Source organism: Suillus fuscotomentosus (genome assembly GCF_016647785.1).
Source record: "Suillus fuscotomentosus strain FC203 chromosome Unknown F5891scaffold_83, whole genome shotgun sequence".
Classification (NCBI taxonomy): domain Eukaryota; kingdom Fungi; phylum Basidiomycota; class Agaricomycetes; order Boletales; family Suillaceae; genus Suillus; species Suillus fuscotomentosus.
The window spans coordinates 140012-167162 of record NW_024539595.1 but is presented as its reverse complement, the minus strand read 5'-3'; the positions used below and the strand labels follow the sequence as shown (position 1 = coordinate 167162).

Sequence of the window (27151 nt, the reverse complement as noted above, 5' to 3'; positions counted from 1 at the left end):
AGATGTTGATGCATTTCGCTGACGATTGCCTTCAACGTTGAAAAAATCAACATTGAGCATGAAAGTGTATCGGCCTTCATCGCCTCTGTCGATAAATAGGGACTGGCCGGACGGACTCTTGAAAGTGCGAAAGAAGCTTGCATCCCAAACATCTTTGACGATATGAGGTGTAGTCCCGATGGATGCTAGTAAATCATCACAAGGCTTATCCATTAAGGCCTCTAGGTCAGGACGAGATAGCAATCCAGTGAGGTAGTCATGAAAGTGATGGTAAATGAATGTTTTTATTGGCGCGAACTGGCTGTCGGCAGAGCGATGCAATAACGGTTCGCCACAAGTATCACCTTCTGGTATGGGTTTGTTGAGACAATTCATAGGATATCACGGGTGATTTGAGCCGAGGTCAGCTGTCGGTTTGTAAGTACAATTGCATGCTGTACAGACTGCATAAGTAGTGGTCTGGCCGTCGAGTTTGAAGTGTGAAAGTGCGGCTTCCATAGATCGCAGGATCTGTGCAAGAGTGTTTTGACGACGAGACTCAGAATGAGGATTCTGTGTCTCCATCACTAGACTCAAAATCAAGGAGAGAACTCCCATGAAGAACTCCCTGTGTCTGCGCCCGACGCCAAAAATGACAACAGAGACTGCCCCCAGAAAGAGGGATAGTTGAGCAATCTCGTCACAATAGTCGACTTGCAAATCGTAATGATGAGCTTCATAGAACATTAGTCAGAGAAACATATGGAGGAATGAATGGCACTCACCAGAATCAAACTCGAACGGTTGAGATGATACAGGAAATTCATCTTCCTTGTTGACGATGAGCCTATGCATTTCATCACATGAAGCTTCTAGCCGACTTCTGCGAGAAACGATGGAGGAGACCTTATGCTTGACTTTTCTGAGGGTCATAGTTATCTCAGCTAGCTCATCTCGTATGAGACGTAGCACATCACAAGAAGTTGTGGAGAAAATTTGAGTGCGAGCTCTAGCCATCTGTGACTCGACAATGTTCAAAGTTACTTGAGCCCTCAACTGGCGCCGCATTTCAGCAGCCTGGAGAGCACGAGCAATGTGTCTAAGAAACAACCACATTAGAAAGCTTGAAGTAATGCGATATATGATACAATGCTTACTGCGTATCCTGCAGAGTGAGTCCAGGTTCCAGATTGGTCGTAGCATCCAGAGAGTAGCCTTTTCCCTTGGCCCGTTGAACTTCTGATTGGGAAACCCAAAGTTTGCTATGACTATCTGGATCGGCCTCATTGTCGCTCAGGGTGATCGCGAATAGTTCAGCGGCAAGGTCATCCACCGGTGTCGATGTTGTGCGTAAATGTGCTGGGTGAGCCAAATGTTGAGAGGAAGAAGCTTCACAGGATGAGGAAGCGATGTTGGCAGCTTGCAACAGATGTACATGCTTCATCGTGATGGGGAGTTCTTTGCCGCCAGGATTACTAGGCACTCCATCATCTCCAACCTCACAGCATCGGGTACATTTGCAAAGGAATATTCAGCTAGGCATCTAACAAACTTCAGAACAGGACAACTGGCTTCATAGATTCTGACCTTATGAGATTTATGAGAATGACGATAGGAAAAGTAGTTAGCACTGATCGTTAAGTCGGCGGAGGCACTTACAGGGGAGCCGAATCTGAAATTTGAATTGTGGCACACTGCTCGCACATAACAGACTAACTTTCATTTTTAAAATACTGTGTTGGGCGTGTTGGCAAGCACCAAATCTCTGATGGAAATCTCTAATGTAATGAAATGCTCAACGTAAATTACATAGTAAGTAAGTAGTTACAAAAGTGTATGAGCTTGTAACTTGGTACTATCTGGAACATAAGGGAAAGAAAAGAAGTCAGTAATGAAAGAACATGCCTGATATAGCAAATGACTACATAATCAAGCTCTACCAGAATTTGGCACCCAGCGCCCGCTGGGAATTTTTTGGCGGGCACTGCCGGCCAGTGTAGCATTGGTCAATTGCAAAGTAGATTCAAGACGGTGCGCGGATGCAATTGACATGTGGATGGAATAGGGCATACATCGGTATACATCTTTGTAAGTATCGTACACTGCGCAAATACAGCCTTCGGGTATTTTATTCTGAGAGGATGGACAAATTAGATAGGCGCATAACAAACCATGAATTAGAGGGAAACTTCGGGACACAGTTTCACAGACAATTCGACATCAGCAGCAGTAAATCTGCACATAATGTGAATAAGATGCTCAGCAGTGAGGTTGGAGCAACCTCGCATACTGACATGTTTGACTAGTGGAAAGGCTTCAATCCATGAAGCAGATAGCTCCTGAGCTGCGATCAGTATTGAGGTGTTGAAATAGTGCTTTAACAAACACATACCAATGCATCTCCTACCAAAGCGGGGCACGAGCCTGCAGCGTCCGAGGAGATTGCCAAGTGTTCAACATGAACTACTGACTGAGTACCTGGGCAAATCATTGCCGAATAAGAAAAACCCTGCACAGGCAGGGAAAGATTGAGGTATCCAATGCTATTGCAATAGCTGACACATTGTAAGATGGTGGTAAGATAGTCAAGTGAAGCGTCCTGAGACTGCAATGAGAGACCGAGGTAGGTGAGGGTGGGTGGTTTAAGGTGACTCTGAAGGACTGCGAGGACATGGGACAAAGGCCCATCTAGCATAGATACCGACAATAATGTCAAAGAAGCGGTGATTCGATGGGCCCTCCAGAGACAACCAGGTCGTGGAATGATACCAAGGCTGTCAACGCCAGGATGACGTGCCAGAAAATGAATGAGAGTGGATGGTGCGCAATTGGCGTCAACTTGGAGTTTGACGAGCATTGGGATGACCAAGTGCCGCAGCAGTTTGTCCCAGTGTGAAGGACTGAGTTTGATAGAACTGAGTCGGAGTTTTTCTAAATAAGAAGAGCGGATGGTCTGGATTGTGAAAGGAAGAAGCTTGGGGGAGAAAAATGCCTGTGATGATCCATAAAAGGTTTTGAGGTGGCTCTCGCTCACATGCCCCTGAATTCGGGTGAGTCCAGTGACAGACAATGAGCCAACGCGACTGTAGAATCCCATGCACATCAGATCTTCACAGCCGAAGGCACGGATGGTCTCGAGGACTGAAGCAATATGAGGGAAAATTGAGCAAGTAAGAATGTCAAAATTCCAGAAAAGTGTTATGTATCGTATGGATTTATGAGGGACAGACTGGAGAAAGTGCGAAAATGCAGAGAGCTGCGTCATACATCAGGATCTAACCAACATAACATCATACGCGGAGGACGAAAGGTATCCATACATATCCAAGTAAGCAAAACGTCAAAGTTGTGCGAGTCTACACAAATGTGAAACATGTCCTGCGGTGACGTTGGGAAGCTCCGATTGATGAAGAAGAGGGGACCAGCGATTTATTTGAACAGAGAACACACTTGAGTAACACATCGCAGATCTTGCACTCCTAGAAGAGCGACGATGGCAATGAGGATTTCAGCGGGTAGGGACCATATGAATACTGGGGCTCTACAAGGCTCATAAAGTTTGACATGTTTGATTGAAAAGGGATCTAGTATAGCATCCGCTTTATGCTTCAAGAAAATATCAGACTAGGGTCGAGATCAGGAGAGCCAAATATATATGAGGTCTTTGCGTACCACCTCCCTGTACAAGCGCTTGGCTGATAGGCTCATAAAGTCAGTGTTGCGCCAAATTATCGCTTTGGGCTAAAACTTGGTCAAATACCGATGCATATATTAGAAATTGTGATGTACCATAGTAGCAACAACTTGGCTTATGTCGCCAGTAGAATAAGATTGCAGGATATGTTTCAGCGGTGCCTTTGCTAGAGTGATGTCCTACAAATTGGCAGTTAGTGGGTGCCTATGCGAATATGGAGGCCTCACCATGCCAGAGAGGGTGGTTGTCGACAAAGTGTCCCAGGACTGTACATGAGAAATATGTAAGTCACAACCAAACAGAATGAATATACAGAGCGGACCTCATGGAAATCAGATTTCCTACCAGAGATGTGACTTGTCGAGTTTCCCATTGTAAAATAGGCTAGACGGATTTGAGACGACTTGCTTTAAGTTGCTCAAAGTGATTGTTCTGAGGAAGCTTATTGTTTGGTTGCGACTATTGTGATACACGAGTTTTAAGATTGATCACTTAATTACGGAGGGGAAAAACCAGAGGGATAAACCAGAGTTTCTCACCCGCAGAGGGGATGAACCAGAAACGCTTCATCCTAAGGGAATACAAAGCTATGAGATGAAATTCTAGATGGCCCAGATGCAAATCATGGGACCTGATTTAAGACTTACATAAATTTCTCAATCCCACAACTCACTCATGCCCAGGAAATCTACTAAGGTCCGTAGCAAACACCTCAAACCATATGTTCGGCCCTTGCCACATGTTGAGGGGTCAAGCAATGAAATGGATACAATCACAGCACCTCTGATGAGGAGGTTTGCAATCTATCTCAATGAGTATGATGTTCATCTGGAACAGGTAATGAAAACAGCGTGTTCATAATGAAGCAACTACTCAACTGATGCTCCCCAGTGAAACACACAGATCATGTGGATGGGGTCTGCCATGTCCATTGATGAACCCAGCGAGACATTTGGAAGTGCGCAAGATGTTTCAATCCAAAGCCTTGTCGTAGCGGGCGACGAGGTTAGCAACATAATCCCGGAGACAAGCTCCCAGACTTACCTGTATTCAAGGCATTTCAAATGCAGATCTCAATGGCCAACGTTGCCAATGATATCAATAGCAGCAGTCAGGCTGTAGGGCATTTGTCTTCGAAGAAAACAGAACTTATTCGCGGCCTACAGAAGGCAACAAACAAATTTCTCCATCGTCATTGTAAAGGGGGGCATCCAACTACTGACCTATTACGCGAGCGCATCCATGCAGCACTCGAGAGTGCATTATTGGGCATGGAAGTGGACGACATCATGTCGAAACAGCACTCTAAGGGTGCAGAGAACCTCAAAACAAACGACATACAAGATGTACGGTGGTGAATTCATTTCACAGTAATCTATATTGATCATGTTCATCATAAGCTTCGCACCGACAACAAATTCATCTCACCTGTAGCACAACAGATTTGGAACAGCATGAAATGCAGATCATTTTCCCCCGGAACTGTTCCAAGCATGGAACTAGAACCTCTGTTAATTTGTGGGCAAGGTGCGTTCATGAACCTAACATAGTGTGATGGTCTAACAATGAACCATACAGAAGGCACCCTTGCTAGAATGCCAGGAGGATATCCAACAAAGTGAGACATTGACAAATTGATATCTGAGAATAGAATGTACTAGATTTTACGAGAGTGTATGTCCCATCCAGAATGAGTTCACAGATTACGATGCCGAGCAAGGGCACAATTGAACTACCTCTCATTTTTGTTATACACTCTTCTGATATTCAATCAATATCCAATCTATCTACAACATTCAAATTCAAATCAGAAAGAAATGTAGGAGATGAAAGGACATGCCTAATATAGTGAATGACTACAAAATCAGACTCCGCTGATCGCATCAGCACCCGCTTGTCGTAATTGTGGACTTGCCGAATCAAGCTGTCAGTGATGTGAGCGTCAAAAAATACCATGGAGGCAATGCGGGGTACTGTACAGAATTGTATACAAGTAGAAGTACAAAGGGATACAAGGGGATACATACAAGGAGGGGGTACATACAAGGAGGCATACAAGGAGGCACCATAACACACTACAAAGTACAAGGGGGCGTGACCATTAGCAGGAAACGATGATTTCCATCCTCTGTAGCTTCTTGTCAGATACTGTGAACGAAGGAGGTTGGTCATTCAACCATGATGAATTGTATAATGCCCTTGGTAAGCCTTGGATTGGTGGGTGAGAAGACTCCCGGAGTGTAGTGTGAAAATGCTTTGCAGGTTTGCTTCCACGAGGAGTGGAGTTCGCAGCACCCACTAACCGCTGTTGATTGATGATACACATCTCATTATCAATGTCTGCCCTCCACAGCATCTTCTTCAGCCAAAATACCTGAACTTCGCCTTCTTCATGCTCACTCTCATCAGAGCTCATGCCATCTTTGCCGAGAGTCTCCACAAGAGATTGTAGATATGCCCATACCACCTGGTCGTCCTTTCCAGTTGCTATCCTGTCACTCAGCAGGGCGGACATGACTTTCTTGCGAGTTTCAAACTTCTGAAAAGCAGCTCAACATCCTTCAAGGCACAACAAAGATATGACTAACCGTTGCCCTGCAAGTGAGGACCCTAGTGAGCTGCAATCGCTCATTGGTCTGATCCACGAGTCGATCCTCTACTTCCTGCATAGTCTCACGAGTGCCATCACTGAGCATACGAGGCTGGGCCTTTCTCCAGGAATGGTGGCACTGATTAAATTTCTTTGTGATATCGTTTATGATGGACTGATGAGACCTTGAGGCCAAATGGTCCTTCTCAAACATGCCAGTGTACTGGGAACAGAGAATATCAATTACTTTGTGGTTCCACTGGGAGATGTGTGTCGTCGTCATATCCCAGTGCAATTCAAGAGGATCAGGCCCCGGGCCCAGTCCATGCGTGAAAGACGATATGGCTTCACACAACGCAGTCACATGAAGCATGTACTCATCATCTTTCACAATATGGAATGCTGTGTAAAATAGCTCCCTAACATTGGCCTGGCCTTTCATCAGCAATGTCAATTATGTCAGGAAATAATGTACCTTATTATTTCAGCGCTGGGTATCAGTGAAATACTCGACAGGGGGCTTATGGGTTTTGCGCTTCAATTGAGCTGCCTTCAGAGACGTTGTCTGCGATGGAATCTGCAGAACCTTTGTGAAAGCCTCAACAAGCATGCCGACGGTGGCATCCTGAATCGGTACATCAGCTAATAGTGAAGTCAAGGGAGGTGCAGCATCACCCCCAATGCTAGTCTAAGGTCCCTCGTTTCCATCAGAATCTAAACTTGGGTCAGGAATCTGAGTCATGGGTGATGTTAGACAATAAACAGAGATGCATAGAGACATGAGCTTACTGTCAAAAACCCGACAATATTCGTACATGTGGCGACAGGTCTTTTACCTACAAGATGGCGCCATGAAGGGCGAGAGGGGGGGGATCTTGTGATGTTTGCTTGTCGCATTTGGCTCTGTAGATATATCAGGAAAATTCCCCATATGAATATGTTGATACGCACATCCAATGAAGCTATCTTGCTGCTGTACTCAAAAGAGAAGCGGGCTAACTTGGCTTCTTTCTCGGCCAACAACTTCTCTCTAGCCACCCTAGCCTCGTATTGGAGAAAAACATCTTTTTCAGCTAATAATGTGTCTCGTTCTGTGCACACCTCCTGTTGTGCCTCATGTAGACCCAACACCATCCGATTCTGTCACACAAAGTCAGAATGTCTGCATCATCGGGACAGAACCCTACCTGGAGTTCGGCAAGTTCTTTATGATGATTTTCATTCAGTATTATGAGGGCATTGGCTTTGTCACGCTCAAGAAATCCCTGGTGTTCTCGATACTGGGTTATGGTGGATTGCAAATCCAATTCTTGCGAGTTAGCATTGATCTGAAAGTTGGTCAAGTAAAAACACGTGAGATGTTTGATGAGTGTACCTGGATTTGTCGCATTCAGAGCAAAAGATTGTGCTTGGAGAACTGTAACTCACACACAAACTACTGGTTGGTTGTTACAACTCTATTAATAATGCACAATAAGAATATTCAAGTCATATTACAGGTTGCAACACTTTAGTAATTCATTAGCATGTATCAGCCAATTCGAATCGTTCTTCAATTATCGCCAAACAAGTTACATCATGTGTTCGTATTTTTATTTCACATGCTTTTGTTGTTGCTTCGCAGACATATTTTTCAGCTGCATCTGAATTACATCTCCAATTGGCCAACAGCCTTCATAGTCATTGAGCTCTGAGAAGTGAGATAGGGCCTCAAACGAAGTTAGCATCAAACAGATGTAAAAAATGCTAGATATACCTCTGTCTGAATTGCAATCATCGCGGCAGGAGTTTGAGATGCCTTGCTCTTGCTAGTGTCACAATGTTTCTGAATCGAAACGTGAACGCACTCCTAATGACATTATTTCAAAGGGATCTCATTACTCGAATGCCATCTTACCTTGACTGCCTTGAAGCGGCCGGCATCCCACTTTAGTGCATTTTCCAGATTGTATCCACCACAGCCAGGACACCCTGCTTCACTGTCTGGTTTGGGAATTTTGAATTCACAGAAAGCTATGGATGACAGGGAAGAACCTATTGTCAGCTGGCTGATCTGCTCTGCAGAAAATGAGACAGCCTTGGTGACTTTTGGGGTAGGCGGGCTAGAAGGGATGGATGTTACCGCATGAGATGATGTGGTAGCGAACACACACGAAGGAGTTAGAGTCCGCCCTGTGAGTTTAAGTTTACGAGGGAATGATACAATCTCTTCTTGCAAAGATATCGAGATTAACGTTGTCACTGGACAAAACATTTCTGTGTGGTACATCAATAATGGGAGGGCCTGAGGGGGGCCTTCAGGCTCAAAAAAGGAGCGACAGGCACGGAAGATGAAGGCATAACTGACTTTATACCCAACCTAAGCAACAAGACATTTTTAAATGAGTGGTTTAGCGTGGGTGTAGACTGGATGCCTACAGGATAACGTTGTTAGGCAGAATGTCGTGATTGATTGTCGTCCAGGTTTTCATGGACCTTATTGTGTAAGTCAATAATATTAAAGTACTTCAAGACATCTACGACTTACATTGACACCCCCAATGTTTTTATTCCCCACCAACCATTCGAATGATTATTGCCTCGAAGGGCGCCTTGTCGGACACAAGAACGCCATCAATTGCTTGGTGGTCTCTCGCAATGGCAGTATGCTGGCAAGCGAGGGTGAGTTCAATATGATGATGAAATGCAACTTGACTCATCAAGCACCAGGCTGCGACGGAATGAGGATTTGGGACCTCAAAAGGCGAATTCAGCTCCTGATTCCACCTCAAACCCCAGCAGTTCGAAATCCAGCTGATTCGGTGACTTGCGCATGTTGGATTACCCGCCATGAGGCAATGTGCGAGACATTATGTTATGGGATGGGACTTGGTTTCATAGGCATTTGGCAGCAGCAGGGGGAAGGTTTGCACGACTTTGATGCAAAAGTGTTGAGGAGGATCAGAACGGGTAAGGAGATAATGTGTCTTACATATGACCATACTGGGGAGGATACTCGAATTGCAAGCGGAACGCGCGACCGATGTGTTCAAGTGTGGACGTTTGACTTCAAAGGACCGTTGATACCAATTTTCAGCGTTGAGCTCGCTACTACCATCCCGTGCACGATTAATTTTAACTGTGCTGCCAATAGAAACATATTAGTCTTTGGCATGTATGACGGTGAGATGTAGGGATTTATATGCACCTGATTACTCTGAATCTAATATCCTATTCCAGACACACACTCAGGGGCACAGATGGGGTCATCATCGCTACAAACAACGCTGGGCCATTGATGTGAGCGATATTTACATCAATCATCGATGTTCACTTACCATATTACTATAGCAGGTATGCTTCTGTGGATACAGCTCAAACATTGTTCCTGATGGACAACATCATGAATAGATTCAGCTTACATCGCTTAGATGATGCAGTGTGCATCCGTACCTATAATACCAACCCAGTCAAGACATTCCCGAAGCAAGTCGCTTTTGGGGGAAAGGCTACCCTGGTAGTTGGGGGTAGTGACACAGGAGTTGTTTATATTTTTGACAAAAATGAAGGAACATTGAAACAAGTCTTGCAACATGCCAACATGGGCCAAGTACAAACTGTAACGGTGCGCTATTTACATTAAACAAATAATCTGATCTGACAGGCAGACTGTAAGACATATGACGGTACACACCACAGCCTAATCTTCGGGGCAATGTCTATGAACAACATGGAACCGACCATCTCCATTTGGAGTCGCAAACAGGACACTGTTGCAAAGTCGGCTGACCATCCTCTATCAGCGCTTAAGAACTTTGTGCGGGGAATAGCCCAGCTAGCTATCGCAATGGCACTGATAGCATATGTTAGCATCATCATAAAGCACAAGATAAGCTGACCTACTAAACTGCAGGTCCTCGGGCAATACAACACATTCTCATTGGCAACGCTGGAAAATGCCTAGCAAGAATATTCTAAGTTCGGGGATCGACCGCAGGACTTGACGGATGATGTTCATTTTTTACTAGAGAAATATATTGAGGATCAGAGAAGGGGCGAAGGCCATGAGAGGGCGTGAAGCTCGGTAAAGACCAGCAAACATGACGAACACGTAAAGTCCATCATATTAGGGAGCGAGAAGTTGCAGGAGGACATGCAGGCTGTGATTCTTCTCGGAAGTTAGATAGATTCTATAGTGATAAAACTATGTACATGATTCATGGAATGGATCCATTCACATCAATAACGATAGTCATCGATTGGTGAACACCAAAGATCAAGTCTCAGCATCTGTGCATGCAACAGGTATGCCCTTGCTATTATAATTAACAGTACTGTATGTGAATATTCTATCAGTCAAAGTTAAAGTCAAAGCTTATTCTAAATTTAGCAGTGCTCAAGGCGCAGGTCATCCGTCAAGTCATCCTGATAGTCACAGTACAACAAATGCAAGTCAGAAAGAGGCGCAAATGTTGAAAGACATGGGTTGATATACAGAATGACTATGAAATTCAATCTCAGCCTGAATTCACACTCAGTGCCACAGCCGGCTGTAGCCAGGCTGGGTTTGAATCTGTAGTCGTTCTGTATATCAAGGCATTCTGTTCTAACAAAATTTCCTTTCTGGACTTGACTGTGACCATTCGAATCAATAATGTATTAATTCTATAAATTACTGTAACATATCGTGTACGCTATTACGGGCATGTAGGGTTGACAGGACTTTTGTTGTTCGAGGGTCTTAGCATGAAATTGAAACATTGAAGGTCCACATTGAATATTATCTCCACCGCATATTTGATAAGCATTCCAAAAAGTCATTCACTATAAATACGGTTCCTGCGCATTAACATCTCTTCTTTCCGACGTCCCCACTACTCTGGTAGATAGATAGATATTATAGTCATTAGTATACTGAATAGAGTGTATTATGTAAGTGTTTCCATTGCAACAGAACTTCAATTAATTAATGTCAACTACAGAATGTCCAAATGCATGGCATCTGAGTCTCATGATGATGAGCCTGCCCCGAAACACGTCAGGAATCAGAAAGGTGAGTCGTTGCATCATATTGTCTGTTTTATCTTACACAGATCACAGGAGCAAGACCGCCATCACCACTGGCAGATCACGGCGCATGGCGCATTCTGGAACAGTATCTGACCACCACAGACATGACCTGCCCTCAGATGGAGGCAGCCTTTGCTTCATACTTGGGCGATCGATACAATGCGGACGATTGGCAAGAAGTTCGTGATGCATTGTTCTCCGGCAATGGTGATGACAGCGTTGCCTTGGCAAATCTTGTTGCCTTGAAGGCCAGGCATGTATCCCAGGGCGCCTCCAGTCCATCTGCACCCATGTCTGCCACAAAGGCAGCCGCTCGTTTGAGCGCACACATCCGAAGGGTACGAAATATATTCATTTTTGACTTCTATATTAAATAATAAATGTAGCCCAAAAATCCTTTTATCGACGATGAAGCAGATGATGATGATGATGACGACAACGACGAGGAGCAGCAGGAAGAGGAGGAAAACTCTCAGGAGGAGGATGGGGATGGCTCTTCTGTGGGGTCATTAAACGTTGCACGCTTGCCAAGACCTTCGGCCAAGGATAAGTTATCTGTAGCGATTGATCGCATCTTCGACAGGTACGACAGGAAAGCGCCAAACACATGTCGTCGAGCAGCCTCATCCTCCGGCACGGTCCAAAGCAGGATGTACCTTCTCCATGTTCACAGTAAGTGTATATTTCAATAAACTAGCATGTCACTGAATGTATTGCAGGATCTGCCACACAACGTGTCGCTGAACATCTCAGGAGCAAGGGATTCACTGTTACCATATCACCTTGGATCCCAAGTCAACTCTACGCTATTTCAGATAGCCCTAAAATGATTGCAACATCGCTTGAATTGCTCTCTTCCTCTGTGAAAGATTATACTTACATCTCGGAGGAAGAACAAGCAGCGGTTGAATGTTCGCGCTTCACACTTCCCAATCCCAGGTGGGTGAAAATCACTCAGGGGAAGTATAAGGGCGACATTGGTTATGTCTTTGATTCCAAACAATTGAATGACTTTGTCACATTGTTAATTCCCCCACATGACTTCCCTTATGATATGCCTGACAGATCCGTGGCGCTTCTTGACTGAGCTCGCCTCCCGAATGACAAGACAGTGTCCGATATCCTTCAGGATGACAAAGTTGTAGGATGGTCTTATAAAGGAGAGCGGTACTACATGGGGCTTTTACTGAAAAACTTTCGTTGCGACAGCCTAGAGCTAGTCGCCTCCCCTCATACTAACAATATTCGACTACATCTGCAATCTGGGTGGGATGTACCTTTCTTCAAGAAAACACTGGTGGCCTTTTCACTCCAATTCCTGCGTGCAGGTGACTCAGCCAGGCCTATCACAGGAGAAGTCCGTTCAGAAATTGGCACTGTCGTCTCAACAGACCATGTATCTGGCTCCGCATGCTTAGAGTTCACCCTGGATGAACACCGACAAGAACTGGAATTTCGACTCCAGGACATCGAGCGTGTCTTTTGGGTCGGCGACACGGTTTGAGTCGTAGTGGGCGCTTACACAGGTCTGGAAGGGTACATCATTAAAAAGTCTGAGGACTTGTTTCACATGTGTCAAGAGGCCACCAATGAAGAGGTACGAGTAAATAGAACATCCTGTAAACCTGTCTGACATTGCATAGGTGGAAGTATTGAAGTACTACTTAGATCGACATCCCTTAACTCACGTGCTTCAATCCCGGCTGCTGACGCAGCCAGATTTCAACCCTCTCCCCCAGCCAGAATCTCTTCAAATTGGAGACAAAATAGAAGTGTGTGTGGGAGATAACATGGGGAAATGCGGGATTGTAGTGTGGTTTCCTATGGGAGCAACCACATTGTGGTTCCGGGCTGGAGGCAATATCAAGGACCAGCTGATCAACGTCCCTGCAGCCCTTGTACGGCGGATTTGTCCCCCCAAGACTCTCCAATTTACCAAGGAAAAGGGTTACGATGTTAAGCCTGGAGATGTTGTGACTGTCACCTGTGGGCCAGAGTTCCGGACAAAAGGGGTTGTGCAAACCGTGGACTTTCCAAACGCATGCCTAACTCTGATATCCGAGGGCGATTACTCACTCGTAAGTGTCATTCCCCTCAAATGGAACGTCTCTGAGTTATGACAGGTCAACGTCCCTATCGAATTCATCATGAAAGTATCGAATGCGAACCTGGATTCGTTCAACAACATCATCGGGCAAGAAGTCTTCATTATTGGAGGTTCACGAAAAGGTTATCGAGCCACACTATACCAACTTTCTCAGGATACTTGCTCCATTTCGGTGCATGGGCAAGCACGTATCTGTCACGAGTTCCAAATACAAACCACTATTCATTCCTTAATTCTACTAAGAATATGTTTACCATTGAAGAAGTTCCTATTATTGCGTCTATTGTAGAATTACCAGAGTCACGTGATCTATCAGACAATGCCGAAGATGTTGACGTCATGCCTCGCGACACTCTTGGAATGTTCCAGAGTCTTACTGCGGTTGCGACACATGTTATGACATCATAGTTCTATATAGAATCGTACGATACCTTTAATTATTCCAATTGGTTAGTTAGTTCATACTCAGTTTCGATCTCAGTTTCAATATGTGTATATAGGTAGCTCATCGTAGTCAGTAGTTCTTTAGTTCAAACCTCTTGTATCTCCAAGTGAGCAATACCAAGACGTACCTGCTGCCTACCTCCTCTGCGTGATTATTCTTTGTTTGAGTCCTAGTCTCTGCCCAGCGTTAATTCGTTATTGGGTTGTGACAGTATCACAGTCAAACACGAGGAGGTTGTTACTAGGTAACTACACTGCATATTGATTTTTTGATCTTTATTCATGACTGTTTAAGGTACGGAATGAGGTTAAATGGTTTGATACTTGAAGGACCGGACATGATCTCTTTCTGCGATGTGCAGAGGAGATCGTACCTAATGCCGCCATGTCGAAGCAAGACCCCTCCACCTGACCCCGTAGTCCCATCCAATTCCAGTATGGACCCCGTCTGGCCCAACTGGACGTACAACCCCTGGGTTGCTAACAATGCAGAAGATATCGAGGATGCCATTGCAGACAGAGAGGAGAAGTCCCGCAACAACAGTGAGTTTCCAATGCAGAATTCTTACCGTTTGGCTTATTTTATTATAGGCCCGTTACCTTGGTTGATGAAGAAAGAGTTTGCGTTAAAGTTGACTCAGTACCATGTGGTGCTTAAAGTATCACCGAGTTTCATGGGAGGCAGACTGCATAATCGCTTTGTATCGACAACTTGTCCTGACCCGTTCCACGGTGATAACAGACCCGCACCTGATGGCTGCGTCGTGGTATTTTGCACCTCCAACAGTGCCGGAGCTGCGCTTCAGTACTACCATATTCCTGTCAATGATCTGAGTCCAGCTCCACCGCGCAAAAAAAAAACAAAAAATAACAAAAAGTGTCTCATCCTCGACAGCGATTCTCATGGTGAGATCCTAACTGTTGCAAAGTGCAACATGAAGAAGAATACTGTTGAGATTGCGATAACTGCTAGGACTAGCTTCGCTTTGCAATTCGATCAGATATGCCTTGTGGAGGAAAGTAGATTCTGATAGATATATATACCTCGTACTCACAAACTCCTGTACTCTAAACTTGTACTCTACAAGATTATATCCTATACCCAACATGAATGCCCAACAAGTGCCCACGTCATTTTTCCCGTACTAAAAGTCCACATTTTACTTTCCCATTTTGTCTTGCTGAAAAATTTGTTTGTGCCGCAATTGGAAAATGACCAACATTGCATGTTATTTTTGGATGCATTTTCCCGCGCTGAAAACTTCATAATCTACGTCGCTCAAAATGGTGCATTAAATGTAGAATTTCACGCAGGATTTTAGTACTCATTCAAATTTTTCATCTTTACTGTCTCAAAATGTACAATAAAAATGCCAACTTTATCATTGACATTTTGAAACAAATCTTGCATAGTAAAAAACTCCCAAACCGCCGGTGTGTGATCTGTTATTTCTCCCAATGCCGCGGTCAACTCGATCGTGCTCATCTCAGGGCATCAGGGAGCATCAAAATCCTTCAAAAGGCCACATCGCCTTTGCTCGTATATGACATGGCCCAGCTGACCTGATTGGTTATCGATGCCAGCACTTTTGTTTCAATGTGTCTTTATCCTTCTCCATTCCATCAAGTACCTTTCTTTACCCCTCCCAGTGCATGACAAACTCAGGACTCGGACAAACACCCTAAAGGCCCAAGGGTACATTTGGAGATCCTCACAGTTGGTGTCACCGTGGTTCGAACAGCTTGCAGAATTGCTCTTCATTTGCCAGGTTCACACCGTATCTTGGTTGAATTACACAACACACACACTTACCGCGTACCCTTGACAGTTCTGCGCCATCTTCTTCGCCCCTCCCTGCGCATGGAAGGCACCCCCCAAAAAAATCATGCTTAGTCCACTTGGAACTCGTTTTAGATGTATGGAGCACCCCCAATACCTACTGCTACCCGCAGTGCTTCTTTCAGCAGCACCTGATATCAAGCATTCATGGGAGTTGCAGTGTCCTCACCTGCAGTGATATATTTTCATCCGTTCAAGACATCATGACAGGTGGCATCACTATATGTTAAACAGATCTCAGGGTTCCTCTTCCAAGTTTTATTCTCTAGGTCCGTACCTTGACCTAGTTGCATGCCCGTTTGGATGCTATTAATGTTCTCCCAGATGATATCAATATTTGGCAGGGTCTAAAATTGGAGTTGCAGCATCACCACCTGGGGTCTTCATGCAAAACACAAAGATATTTTTGCAGGGGGGCAGTGGTGTGTTTCACAGAGATCGCAGAGTTGCTCATCACCAGCACTCCACAGGTCTGTACCTTGGCTTGGCCGTTCGGACACTGTTAACCCTTTGCGGGACATGGTTAACTTAGTATCTGGATATGACGATAATGACAGGACCTTACAGTGCCTGTGAGAGTCTTCCATATACCGACACTAAGCACAACCCTAAAAACATGACCATTCTCCTTTGTTTTTCACTTACCTGATGAAGCAAGGGTAGGCAGGACCTTAGTTGGTCACATACTTGACACAGTTCATGCACTCCTCCCTACTTCTGCTCTTAACCATCAGTTGACTTCCGTCCATAGTAGAAGCATGATGATCTACTATTAATGACGGGACTGGGTGACGCCTGCTAATGTTCATCTTCTCTTTCCTTGCTCATTTTTTCTCAACTCCAGATACTCACTCGTCCCTGAGCTTGCAGCACGACAACTATCGGGGAATACAGCAACGCTCAAGAATCCAGTAGCAATGTTGCAAATTTTGAGGCCTCGTCTTTCAATGGTCTCGGCTTCGTCGTAATAGAATGAAGTGATACCATTGAAGAACAGGTTCTCTTTTGCGGATACAATGTCATGTGTACTGTATTTGGACGTCCCTATACTCCCAGGGCCAAACTGTGCAACCCGCTCTAGTATTGAAGGTCGTCACGCAGGCAGTCCCCGATGTGTCTAGGTCATGTCACCTCTAGACCATCCGTAAAGCTCAACAAGACCTCCAATCATGTACAATAGACGAGCCCCTTCAGTGACAAATTCCGTATTATATGGGCCACCCGACCTCCATAATATCCCGTATGAGACGGGCCAGCGGATCATGGGCCCATGTTGTGTATATTCTCGATGATGACGGATGGGCCAGGACACATATTATTTCCGATGGAGATGGGTGGGCCCATGTATGCCAATGATATATATATCCTTGATGTTGACAGATGGGCTGGGGGAATATGATCATTCATGGAGATGGGTGGGCCCATCTGGGTAATATGTAGAGTAGGATATTATAGACAGCTGGGCTGAAGAGAGATGTAAGGCAAATATTGTTATATAGACGGGCGGGCTGACGGGGGTGTATTACATATATGGGTGGGCCGAGGTAGGGGAATATTACATAGACGGGTGGGCTGACGTGGGGTGTATTACATATACAAGTGGGCTGACATGAAAAGTATTACATATATGGGTGGGCTGACAAAAGGGATATCAAATAGACAGGTGGGCCGAGGGTGCGATAAAATATTTATTACATAGACAGGTGGGCCGAGGTGGGGTATAATTATATAGATGGGTGGGCCGATGTAGGATGTATTATATAGAAGGGTGGGCCAACATAGGATGTATTACATAGACGGGTGGGCCGAGGTGGGGGATAATGCATAGATGGGTGGGCTGACGTGGGGGAATTGTACATAGATGGGTACATATATGGGTGAGCCTAGATATGTTCCATCAAGACATACAGCTGATGTAGCCACCAGCGAATCAAACATGTAGGATACATGTACACTATGAGTGCATATACCTACCGTCGACCACCAAATCTAAACCCCTAAGCACAAAAACATGAATCGACCATGTGTGGCATTGACCAATAATCAAGGACTGAAGTGGAAAAACCCCACACCTGAACCCTGGTGTGCAACATATCCTATTTATAAGCATGGACACCAGAAGCAAAACACTCACAAAAATATATATGTCAAATTTTCAGTGCCAAACCCCAAACTGAGATGTACCAACCCCTGAATCCCGAAACCCAAGACTGCCAGGTCTCGGGTTTCGGGGTTCGGGGGTCCTGGAACTCGGAACTCGGGAAATTTGGGGAGATCAATAAAATTTGATTTACAATCGAGTTTATTGACAAACACATTGACTTACCCATGTTTGAAATATATTTTGTTTATACATACCGAGTTCTGAGTTCCGAGTTCCGGACCCCGAAACCCGAGACCCAGCAGTCTCAGGGTTCGGGGGTCCAGAACTCGGAACTTGTGAAAATTTGGGGAGATCAATAAACTTTGATTTACAATCGAGTTTATCGACAAACACATTGACTTACCCATGTTTGAAATATATTTTGTTTACACATACCAAGTTCCGAGTTCTGGACCCCCGAACCCCGAGACTGCCAGGTCTCAGGGTTCAGGGTTCGGGGGTCTGGAACTCAGAACTCAGTATGTGTAAACAAAATATATTTCAAACATGGGTAAGTCAATGTGTTTGTCAATAAACTCGATTGTAAATCAAATTTTATTGATCTCCCCAAATTTCCCGAGTTCCGAGTTCCGGGACTCCTGAACCCCGAAACCCGAGACCCAGCAGTCTCGGGATTCGGGATTCGGGGGTTGGTACATCTCAGTTTGGGGTTTGGGGGTTAGTTAAATGTTTACAGATATATGTAGGTTGATTTAAACATTGTCTGAGAGATGTTGTTCGTCTCAAATGTCAAATCCTGAGTTCCGAATTTTGGGACTCAGCACCCGGCACCCGGGACTCAGGGTTTGGCACTGAGAATTTGACATTCGGGTGTTCGGGTTTCGGGTGATATCTACCTCAATCTATAGTTTCGAGTTCTGGATATCGGGAATGATCATTAAATCATTCAATTGTGGTATAGGTAACATGCATTGAAAAAGATTTATGTACATCTATCACTGAGCAATTATGTAGCCATTTCAACCTCCTCACCAGGAAGATCAACCTTTCCCTCAACATCCATCTCCTCATCAGAGGAAGCATATTCTGGTAGGAGATTACCTGGTTCATTAGGGACCACAATATCACCAGAGGATTCTGGCAAGAGGTTGCCTGGTTCATCTGGGAGCACAATTTCGCCAGAGGATTGTGGACCCTCAGGCTGAACTTGGGTGGGCTCAACCATGGGACCTACCATAGCAGATCCATGCTCAGGCATCACGGGTGTGAATTCCATCACTGAAATGTCCAAATCAATGAGGTTGGAAAGTGCGGATGGGAGGGGTGACATGGACGGGGGGACCTCCTTGATCAAGCAACATTAATCCATCGGCCGGTGTGTCTGGACGTGAAAATGAAGGGTGCCGGTCGATCATTGTGCGCCGGAGGCTCTCATGGAGGCGTTGCAGGGTATCAATCTTAGTGTCCTGCTCCTGCACCCGAGCCTCAAGAATCACAATGCAAGCTGCACCATCCCGAATTGCGATTGCCATGGAATGGAGATCCAGCATGGGAACATCGAGTGCTGCACGAGGCACTGCGACGCTGGAAGACCTGACTGCTAAGTAAAAAATTAGGTCAGCCTGTCATCAAGGGTTTGGGTGACTTACCAGCTGGTGCAGGTGCAGGGACAGGTGCAGGTGCAGGTGCAGGTGCAGGTGTCTTCTTGATGGTGATGGTCTTGCTGTGACCACATGACTGCACCTGGGGTGTAGTTGCAGCAGGGATGGCCGGAGGTTGGGACGGGCCACGACATTGACTACGAGTTCGGGCCCTTGACTGGGAGGGAGACAGAGCATTGGATGGAGCAGGGGCAGGTGTCTTGGAACACGTCCAGCCGGTGGTAGACTTCCCTCGGATCTGTTTGGGTGGGGATCCCAGAGATGCAGGGTTGCATTTGATCTTCTTGGTGGAGCAGCGGATGCAAGACAAGCAGGGGAGACTGGTCCTCTTGTCCAAACGAGTCGCACAGGGCCAATTCTCCCTGACACAATAATGGCAGGGGTTGTTCTGTGGTATCCGTCAGTAGATGGATGAAGGGGAATTAATTGGAGTACTCACTGGGCCGGGAATGGTGATATCAAATGTAATATTGGCTGGTGGGTCACCATCTGAAGCATTGGAAGTATCTTCAGAGGGCTCCTCAACTTCCGGACGACTGCCAGAGGTTGCCTGACGGATTGTTAATATACAGATGAGTTTCTGGAGAGCTTCTAAGACTAACCCGAGCCTCCGGACGACTTCCCTGAGCCTCCGGACGACCGATGGGAGATTTCTAATGTAATGGGAATGAGTGACAATTATACATGGGAGGTCCGGACAAGTCCGACCAACTCACCGTGACCTCCATACGACTGCCGGCAGTCAGCTGTGGACACATGAGCATATATTTAAGGTCCAAACGGATAAATCAGACTTACTGAAGCAGGCCCAAATGATTGCTTCTTGGGGGAACCAGGTGACTGAGGCGACTGGGGCTTCCTTACAACAATGGTGGAGCGCTGGGGAAGGACAACCTCTGGCACTCCACGCGAAATCAGCTGCAACAAATTGAGAGCATGTCACAAATAAGCCAGAACACATACCTGAACAATTGGGTCTTCATCATCTTCCGACTCCACAAACAGCTTTGACTTCGGGAGTTGAGTTGAGTTGACACGCTTGTGTGCCTTCATCGCCGACTTTGGAGGTTGGGAGGAGTGTCCGGAAATCATCGGAGACTTCCTTTTGTTGCTCCCCCCAACTTCCGGCTCCAGGTCGACAGAGGTGGCCTTACCTTTTCCTTTGTCCCGGACCTCAGGGGTCGTCTTGCCGGAAGGTCCGGCGATGACCGGTGTCTTCTTAGATAGATGATCTATAGATAAACACCTATAAAACCAAATATCTCCACGGTCATTGATTCAGACAAATACCAATGACTGATAATGTGGTCGTTCGTGGGTGGCTTGTCTTTGCTCCTAAGGTATAGTCAGCAATGTATAGCTCTGCACAACAGTCAGCAGTCAATCCAACAGTATGGGTATGAAGCACAATGATAACAGAAACAGAACTCGATTGGTCAGCGATCAACAACAACAACAACCAAACAACAGAAAAAATATCAAGAGACACAGTCACTCTAACAGTATAGAGATGACACAATACAAACAGACACTCCTCCTAACACTTCACACAGCAACAATGATTCGTACACAAACTTAGTGCAGCAAGTTGTGCGGAGTTACAATGATAATCCCCCTCAAGAACAAAACAGGTGAGACTACTGTCAGACCTAGTCAGAGCTACCGTAGCATTCTTAGCCTAATATCGAACCTGCTGCCAAGGAACTCACAATGAGTATTCAAACAGACTCAGGAACGGGCAGCCTTGGACTTCAATACCAAGTCCCCTTTTCAATAGCTAAAGCCTAACTCGCAAATGACCACTTTGGCCCAGTATAACACACAGATGTCTGAGGTCAGCGATTCACTGTCAACACCTAAAGTCTCCCCACAAGACTATCCTAAGTCTTCAGTGGACAAAAGAGACAACACCAAACTTCTGGGTAAGAATGAGACTGAAACTTTGATACTTGAGAGAAAGTTGATAGGAAGGAACAACAACACAATCAGACCGCTACAACAGAAACACTAACACTGTCACATTCACAGAGACTGTTAGCAACAACGATCACAACACACAGAGACAGCGATCAAAAGAGATGGTCAGCACACAGTCACCAACACACCACACTCAAACTTGAGAGACAGAGAGAGTGAAACAGAGAAACAGAGATGTTAGTTTCACAGTCACAAATCTCAGACACGTTTCCAGAGAGACAGATAAAAAGAAAAACAATCACAGAGACAATCTCAGAGAGAGACACAGACACAGACACAGACACAGACACAGAGACACAGAATAAAACAAAAAGAGAAAAACACAAATAAAAAAAAACACTAGTCTTGCTAGTTGTCAGACACAGTGAGCTCAAGGTATGTGCTAGATGTTCAACACAGTGAGCTCAGATATGTTGTGCTGGTTGTTGAGCACAGTGAGCTCCAACCTTGAACCACACTTGCTGAATGCTGGTTCACACTTCACTCACAATTTTATTCTGAGAGGGTAAAAGTGGCACTTGGGCATGCATTTATTGGGCAAGAAACAGCTCCTTATATAGACAAATTGGTGGCTATACTACTAGTTTCTCATACTTAAAGTTGTAACTTTACTGTGATAGTACCAAGTCACACAATATCTTTGAGTCAAAAAGTAAATATTCATAACTCTCGTTGGTATAATGATGAGTCAGCAAGAGCTGTGTATAGCCCATGGGTCAGGTGTCCCTTGATGACTCAGCTAGACAAAGAGTGAGAAAGTGATTACATATTGTGTACATATGTTTGTGCAATCTGTGGCTGATGAATTGATTGGTAGCATAATGACATAAGATGCATATTTAAGGATTTGTAAGCTTTCCCACAGGGTAACCTTATGCAAACATATTTTTCATAGTCACCTGATATGTGTGAGAATCTTTCTGAGTCATCCTCATGGCTGACTAAGCAAAACTCATTGCAAAATTAAATGTACAAAAATATTCAGTCCACTCGCATATAATCTCGTAAAATGAAAAAAAGTGAAAAATATTCCCTCAGCCTTAGTCTGACTTCAGATCACAGGAAAAATGATTTCATAGGGCATAGGGCTCATAGGAGAGTATTAGTCATCCATGCACCGAACCAGTTTGGTGCAGGTCACCGGAGGTGAGGGAATGATGAGGGTGGGGGAAGGGACAGGTGCAGGTGAAGGGACAGGTGGAGATGGAAGGTTGACAGTCAGTGGATCAGTGGAAACATTAGGGACAACAGGGATATCACAGGAATTGTCACCCAACGCCTCCCAGGCACGGACTTGCTTGTGCCAGGCATGTCTAGCCACCCGGGGGTCATCATGGCCAATGCTGAACCAGTTGGGCAATGCCCGGGGAGTCATGGAACACACCCTCATCAGCTCCTTGGAGCAGGACACCACAATTCCAGGGATGTATTCCCCTTTCTCATAGGCCCGGATGATGTCAGCCTGCCTGGACATTAGAAACATTAATGTTACACTAATGTGATGAGTTCAACATACCAAAAGAGTGGTGACTTGCATTGTCAGAGCAAGGTGGACGTCCACTGAGCTGGCCGGGATGTGCCGGGCGCCGGCAATGATGCCCACAAGTTGAGCAGTGGATGCCTTGAGGTCGGCCAAGGAAGATTGAACTTGAGTAGACATTTGGATTGAGTTGAGAGATGTGAGAATGTTGAAAGCAGGGTGAAATCTGTTATCACTAGAATGAAGTTTCAAAGAAACAATATAATTGAAGGATGATGTTGAAAATCGTTCATTGTTTGTGTTTGTTTGGTCATGATTCAACTTTCAGCAATCGCCGGCCATCTGTTGAACTTCGACGTTATCAGTTATCAATCAGTTCATTAGTTCATCAGCTCATCAGATATCATGAGTTCTCAACCTGGGGTCAGATTTCATGACCCTCTGGTCACTGAATTCACTTCAATGGATGTGGATGAGTCCTCCTAGTCCTGGATGTCCCTTGGTATGTTTTGTTTTTTCTTATTTCAGTCAATTGATCTGACATGGTTTAGATCCATTAGATGATATATACCTTGGGCCGGATGATGAGTTAGACTCTGATTCTGGGTCGTCCGGTGGTTTGGATGTGTTGAATGTGATTCCCGGTATGTTTTCCAATTCAAATGGACATATTCTGCATGTGCAAATTCATGACATACTTCCAGATCCATCATCTCTGGCTCTGGCAGATGGACTGGCCCTGTACGATGACCCGGACTTGTATCTTGGTCCGGAGGATACCTTGATTTCGTCTGATGCTCTGGATGTACCCGACTTTCACTGTTTCTTTTGCCTTCTCCAACTCGTCATGGTCCAATTCAGCCATGACTCTCTTTACCGCTACCTGATAATATTTGAACATACCAGGATCTCCTGGCTTTACCCCGGACTCGTCCTCAATCCTCTTCAGCACCTCTTTGCATTTCTGCTGGTAGACCACCATCCTGGGCATCCATTTCCTCCCATACTTGATCATGTCCTTCCTTTCCTTCTTTTTCTTGTTGTTGAACAACCAAGTCTTGTACACCTAAGAGTTGATGAAAGAATGTGATGTTGAAAATTTAGTTTTCCACACAACAAAGAAGCCTCACCTGCTTCCTCTTTTTCCATTGTTTTTGGTCCAACTTAGGAGCAAACAACCTGGCCGCCCTTGCTATGGCAGTGAAAATCGCTCGCTTCTCACTCCTTTTGGCAGCAGTCCACTCAGGAAGGTAGTTCTTCAACTCCAAAATCTCATTGTCCGTGAGCTTCTGAGACTGTGGTTGACGCATCCTGTGTCTTCCAGAAGTCGTGTTGGTGGAATGACATGTTCTTGCCATAGTGAATCAGAATGCAGAAATGGCTAAGGATTTGCAAGATGGAAGTATTAATGAATTGTGCGAAGTTGAACTTTGAGCAAAGCCTAATGATGGGTTAATCGGCCCATATTGGATGTGAAGCCATTAATGGAAATGAATTTGTAATGCGCCAACAGGACTGCACCGCATCATATTGCAATAACAATTCATTACACCTGAGCTGATGCCTTGCTTGCAACATTAATAAACAAGATGAAGATAGGTAGATGCACCCCAGTGCAAAAATCTCACAGGGTGGAAGCAAGGGGCAGCAAAGGTAGGAAGACTTGGGTCAAGGTCCCACTTGCAAGCACGAGGCGACATGCCTATAGGTCCATGCCTAACTCTCCCCCAGAATCACCAACAATTCAGCCTGTTGAGGCACCACCTCCTTGGGAAGACTTTCCTGACAATACTTATGAGCAGGATCAAGGCTCATTTGAGCCTTTGCAACTCCCAAAAACCATGGCAAGTTCATGTACAATGTTGGAGTGTCATTCAAACTATGGCTAAGCATTCAAAAATACAGAGTCAAAATGACTACCTCAGGCAATGGCTGCCAAGGCAGGAATCATATCTACATCACCTCCTCAATCGAGAAGCTCCACCAGAAGACAGGAGATGCATCGTCTGCAAACAGGATGGGGTATACAAATGTCAAGATTGTCTTGGCGAGCCACTCTATTGCATGGGCTGTTGCAGGAGTCAACATTGTAGCAATCCTTTCCACTGGATCAGTCAATGGAATGGGCGATTCTTTGAGCGGAGTTGTCTAGCTCATGTGGGACTCATTATATACCTTGGCCATGATAGCAAACAATGTCTGGCAGTCACTGATCGGTGGAATTTGTTTGAAGAAGATGAACCCGAAGACCTGCTCGAGCCTGAAGATCTGCCATTTGTGTCCAGACCCGAGTTCCAGCCAAAGGAAAACACCATGGTCATCGTCGACAAGTCCGGAGTTCATCGCCTGGAGGTTTGATGCTATGAATGTCAGAATGCCATGAGTCTGGACATTCAAATGTTTCGACACAGATTTTTCCCTGCATCTCTTAACAGGCCAAAGACTGTGTTCACCTTCAGAGTGCTCAATGATTTTCTACTGGACAGCCTTGAATGCGGCACCTCCGCGATGAACTATTACAGCAAGCTCCGGTAAATGACCTCCAGCATGTTTCCACACCTTGTTCCAGTAATGCCTTACTCTCTTCATCTACTGGTCATCATATTGACAAAGCACATTGCAAGGACCAATACAGAGAGCTCATGAGGGTCGCTCGACAGTGGAGGCAGTTGAAGACAATGAAATGGCATGGCTTCGGCCATCGTTCTGATAACCCGAGCATAGGAGAGCTCACATTATTTTGCCCGGCATGTCCTCAGCCTGGGATTAATGTGCTGGTTGTCAGAGGATGAATCTCTTGATGAGTGAGTCCTATTCTCAACCGCTGTGGTCTCCATAATAATACTAGTGATCCAAGCTGGAAATACACCCGGTCATTTGTGATGGACGGAAATTTCAAAGCCGAACATCTGCATCCCATTAAGCCATTCGATGAAGTTTGGCTGTCTGATGGGCTTGGATTCATGGTAGGAAAGGACAGGTATAAAATGCATCTGGCAGAGGCTGCTGACACAGTGGAAAAATCAAGCTGCAACAATCACCAGGCAGTAAATCAAGCTAATGCTGCTCGGCACAAGCTGGAGTCCACCGGTATCGGGGGAGTTGCCTGTGCCAGACACGGTTGCTTTGTCCCTCACTCCATGGTGGATTTTCAGAAAGGCGAAAGGCAAGCCACATCCACCATTCCCCATTCATGAGTTAACCATGGGTCACTTGCAGACAAATGAACATGGACTACGCCCTTTGCGAGGCTTCCCGGCACAACATGGAAGGCATCACCAGGGCTGTCACCTTCTATGATATTAATTGTCAATACAACAAACACTTTTGGGTTCAGGTGGATCGAAGTTGATTTCTAGAAATGGCACCACAACTAACCATCATTCCCGGAATTGGGTTGTGGCACGTTCATGGCCATCAGGACAGCTGCTATGTCCGATATGCTTCTAACTTTATTGAAGGCATTGGTCGGATCAATGGAGAGATAATGGAGATGCTATGGGCATGGCTCAATCTGATCTCCCCTGCTGCTCAGGGAATGTCATCTCCCCACCGAAAGGAATGCCTTGATTATCAGATGAATGACTCCAATTTCTGCAAGATGATTCGCATGAAAAGGACTCTATGCCGGAAATACCAACTGGCTAGGAATGGCATCTCAGAAAGTGGAAAGGCATTCGACAGACTCGATGAAGCAGCACCCTCACATTTGAAGACAGAATGGTTAGCCAGGGAGAGGATAGTTCAGTCAAGCAGATTGAATGATCCTTCAGCCATGGATGAATATGAGATCAATATCAAAAAAGGTACATTGAGCTCCATTGTCTCCATTGAGGTCTGAATTAATATTGCACTCAGCACCTAGCAAAAAGGAGATCGAGCTTAGATTGTTAGAGGAGGGTAACGCCCGCAATGCAGCACCCTCTCGCAGATCTGTGGCAACATGGATATCAACAGGGTTAGCAATTGAAGAGGCTCAGATTGCATTGCTCATCGAGGTCTGAAGGATCGGAAGAAGATCCACTGAGACACAGAGATTAGACATTGCCCGTCAACAGGATCAGCTCCAAGGCCAGATAGATGGATTTGCTCGGTCTGCTCTAACACATCTCGGGGAGGGATTTGATGCAGATGATGAACCTGAGGACTTGGACGTAGACATTCTAGATGATCTCGATGATGACCCGGCAGATTTCACAGAGACATCTCATACATGGACAAACTCT

The 27151-nt window shown here is 45.4% G+C and overlaps 5 protein-coding genes across 5 annotated transcripts; 3 read left to right on the top strand and 2 right to left on the bottom strand.

The window, feature by feature from the left end:
- Positions 1 to 2156: 2156 nt before the first annotated feature.
- Positions 2157 to 4046, bottom strand: F5891DRAFT_1195508 (uncharacterized protein; the record flags this gene model as incomplete). The annotated part of the gene is made up of 7 exons (XM_041368141.1): positions 2157 to 2318; positions 2372 to 3235; positions 3430 to 3603; positions 3652 to 3720; positions 3769 to 3852; positions 3901 to 3939; positions 3996 to 4046. 7 exons carry the CDS (start codon positions 4044 to 4046, stop codon positions 2157 to 2159), a joined length of 1443 nt encoding a protein of 480 aa, XP_041219802.1.
- Positions 4047 to 4597: 551 nt separating this feature from the next.
- F5891DRAFT_1195507 (uncharacterized protein) lies at positions 4598 to 5295 on the top strand (the record flags this gene model as incomplete). The annotated part of the gene is made up of 4 exons (XM_041368140.1): positions 4598 to 4678; positions 4729 to 5019; positions 5074 to 5200; positions 5252 to 5295. 4 exons carry the CDS (start codon positions 4598 to 4600, stop codon positions 5293 to 5295), a joined length of 543 nt encoding a protein of 180 aa, XP_041219801.1.
- An 806-nt stretch (positions 5296 to 6101) lies between these two features.
- Positions 6102 to 6687, bottom strand: F5891DRAFT_929485 (uncharacterized protein; the record flags this gene model as incomplete). Its single annotated transcript, XM_041373927.1, has 2 exons — positions 6102 to 6212; positions 6262 to 6687. Coding segments are annotated over 2 exons (537 nt in total), but the record flags the coding sequence as incomplete, so codon positions are not given.
- Positions 6688 to 8803: 2116 nt separating this feature from the next.
- F5891DRAFT_1195505 (WD40-repeat-containing domain protein) lies at positions 8804 to 10206 on the top strand (the record flags this gene model as incomplete). Its single annotated transcript, XM_041368139.1, has 6 exons — positions 8804 to 8924; positions 8973 to 9432; positions 9483 to 9542; positions 9597 to 9861; positions 9907 to 10107; positions 10156 to 10206. The coding sequence occupies 6 exons, from the start codon at positions 8804 to 8806 to the stop codon at positions 10204 to 10206; spliced, it is 1158 nt and encodes a 385-aa protein (XP_041219799.1).
- A 1019-nt stretch (positions 10207 to 11225) lies between these two features.
- On the top strand, positions 11226 to 14894 carry F5891DRAFT_985223 (uncharacterized protein; the record flags this gene model as incomplete). Its single annotated transcript, XM_041377560.1, has 11 exons — positions 11226 to 11295; positions 11343 to 11650; positions 11699 to 11862; positions 11896 to 11984; positions 12032 to 12297; positions 12421 to 12787; positions 12839 to 12909; positions 12956 to 13390; positions 13436 to 13591; positions 14226 to 14406; positions 14455 to 14894. 11 exons carry the CDS (start codon positions 11226 to 11228, stop codon positions 14892 to 14894), a joined length of 2547 nt encoding a protein of 848 aa, XP_041219798.1.
- Positions 14895 to 27151: the final 12257 nt, after the last annotated feature.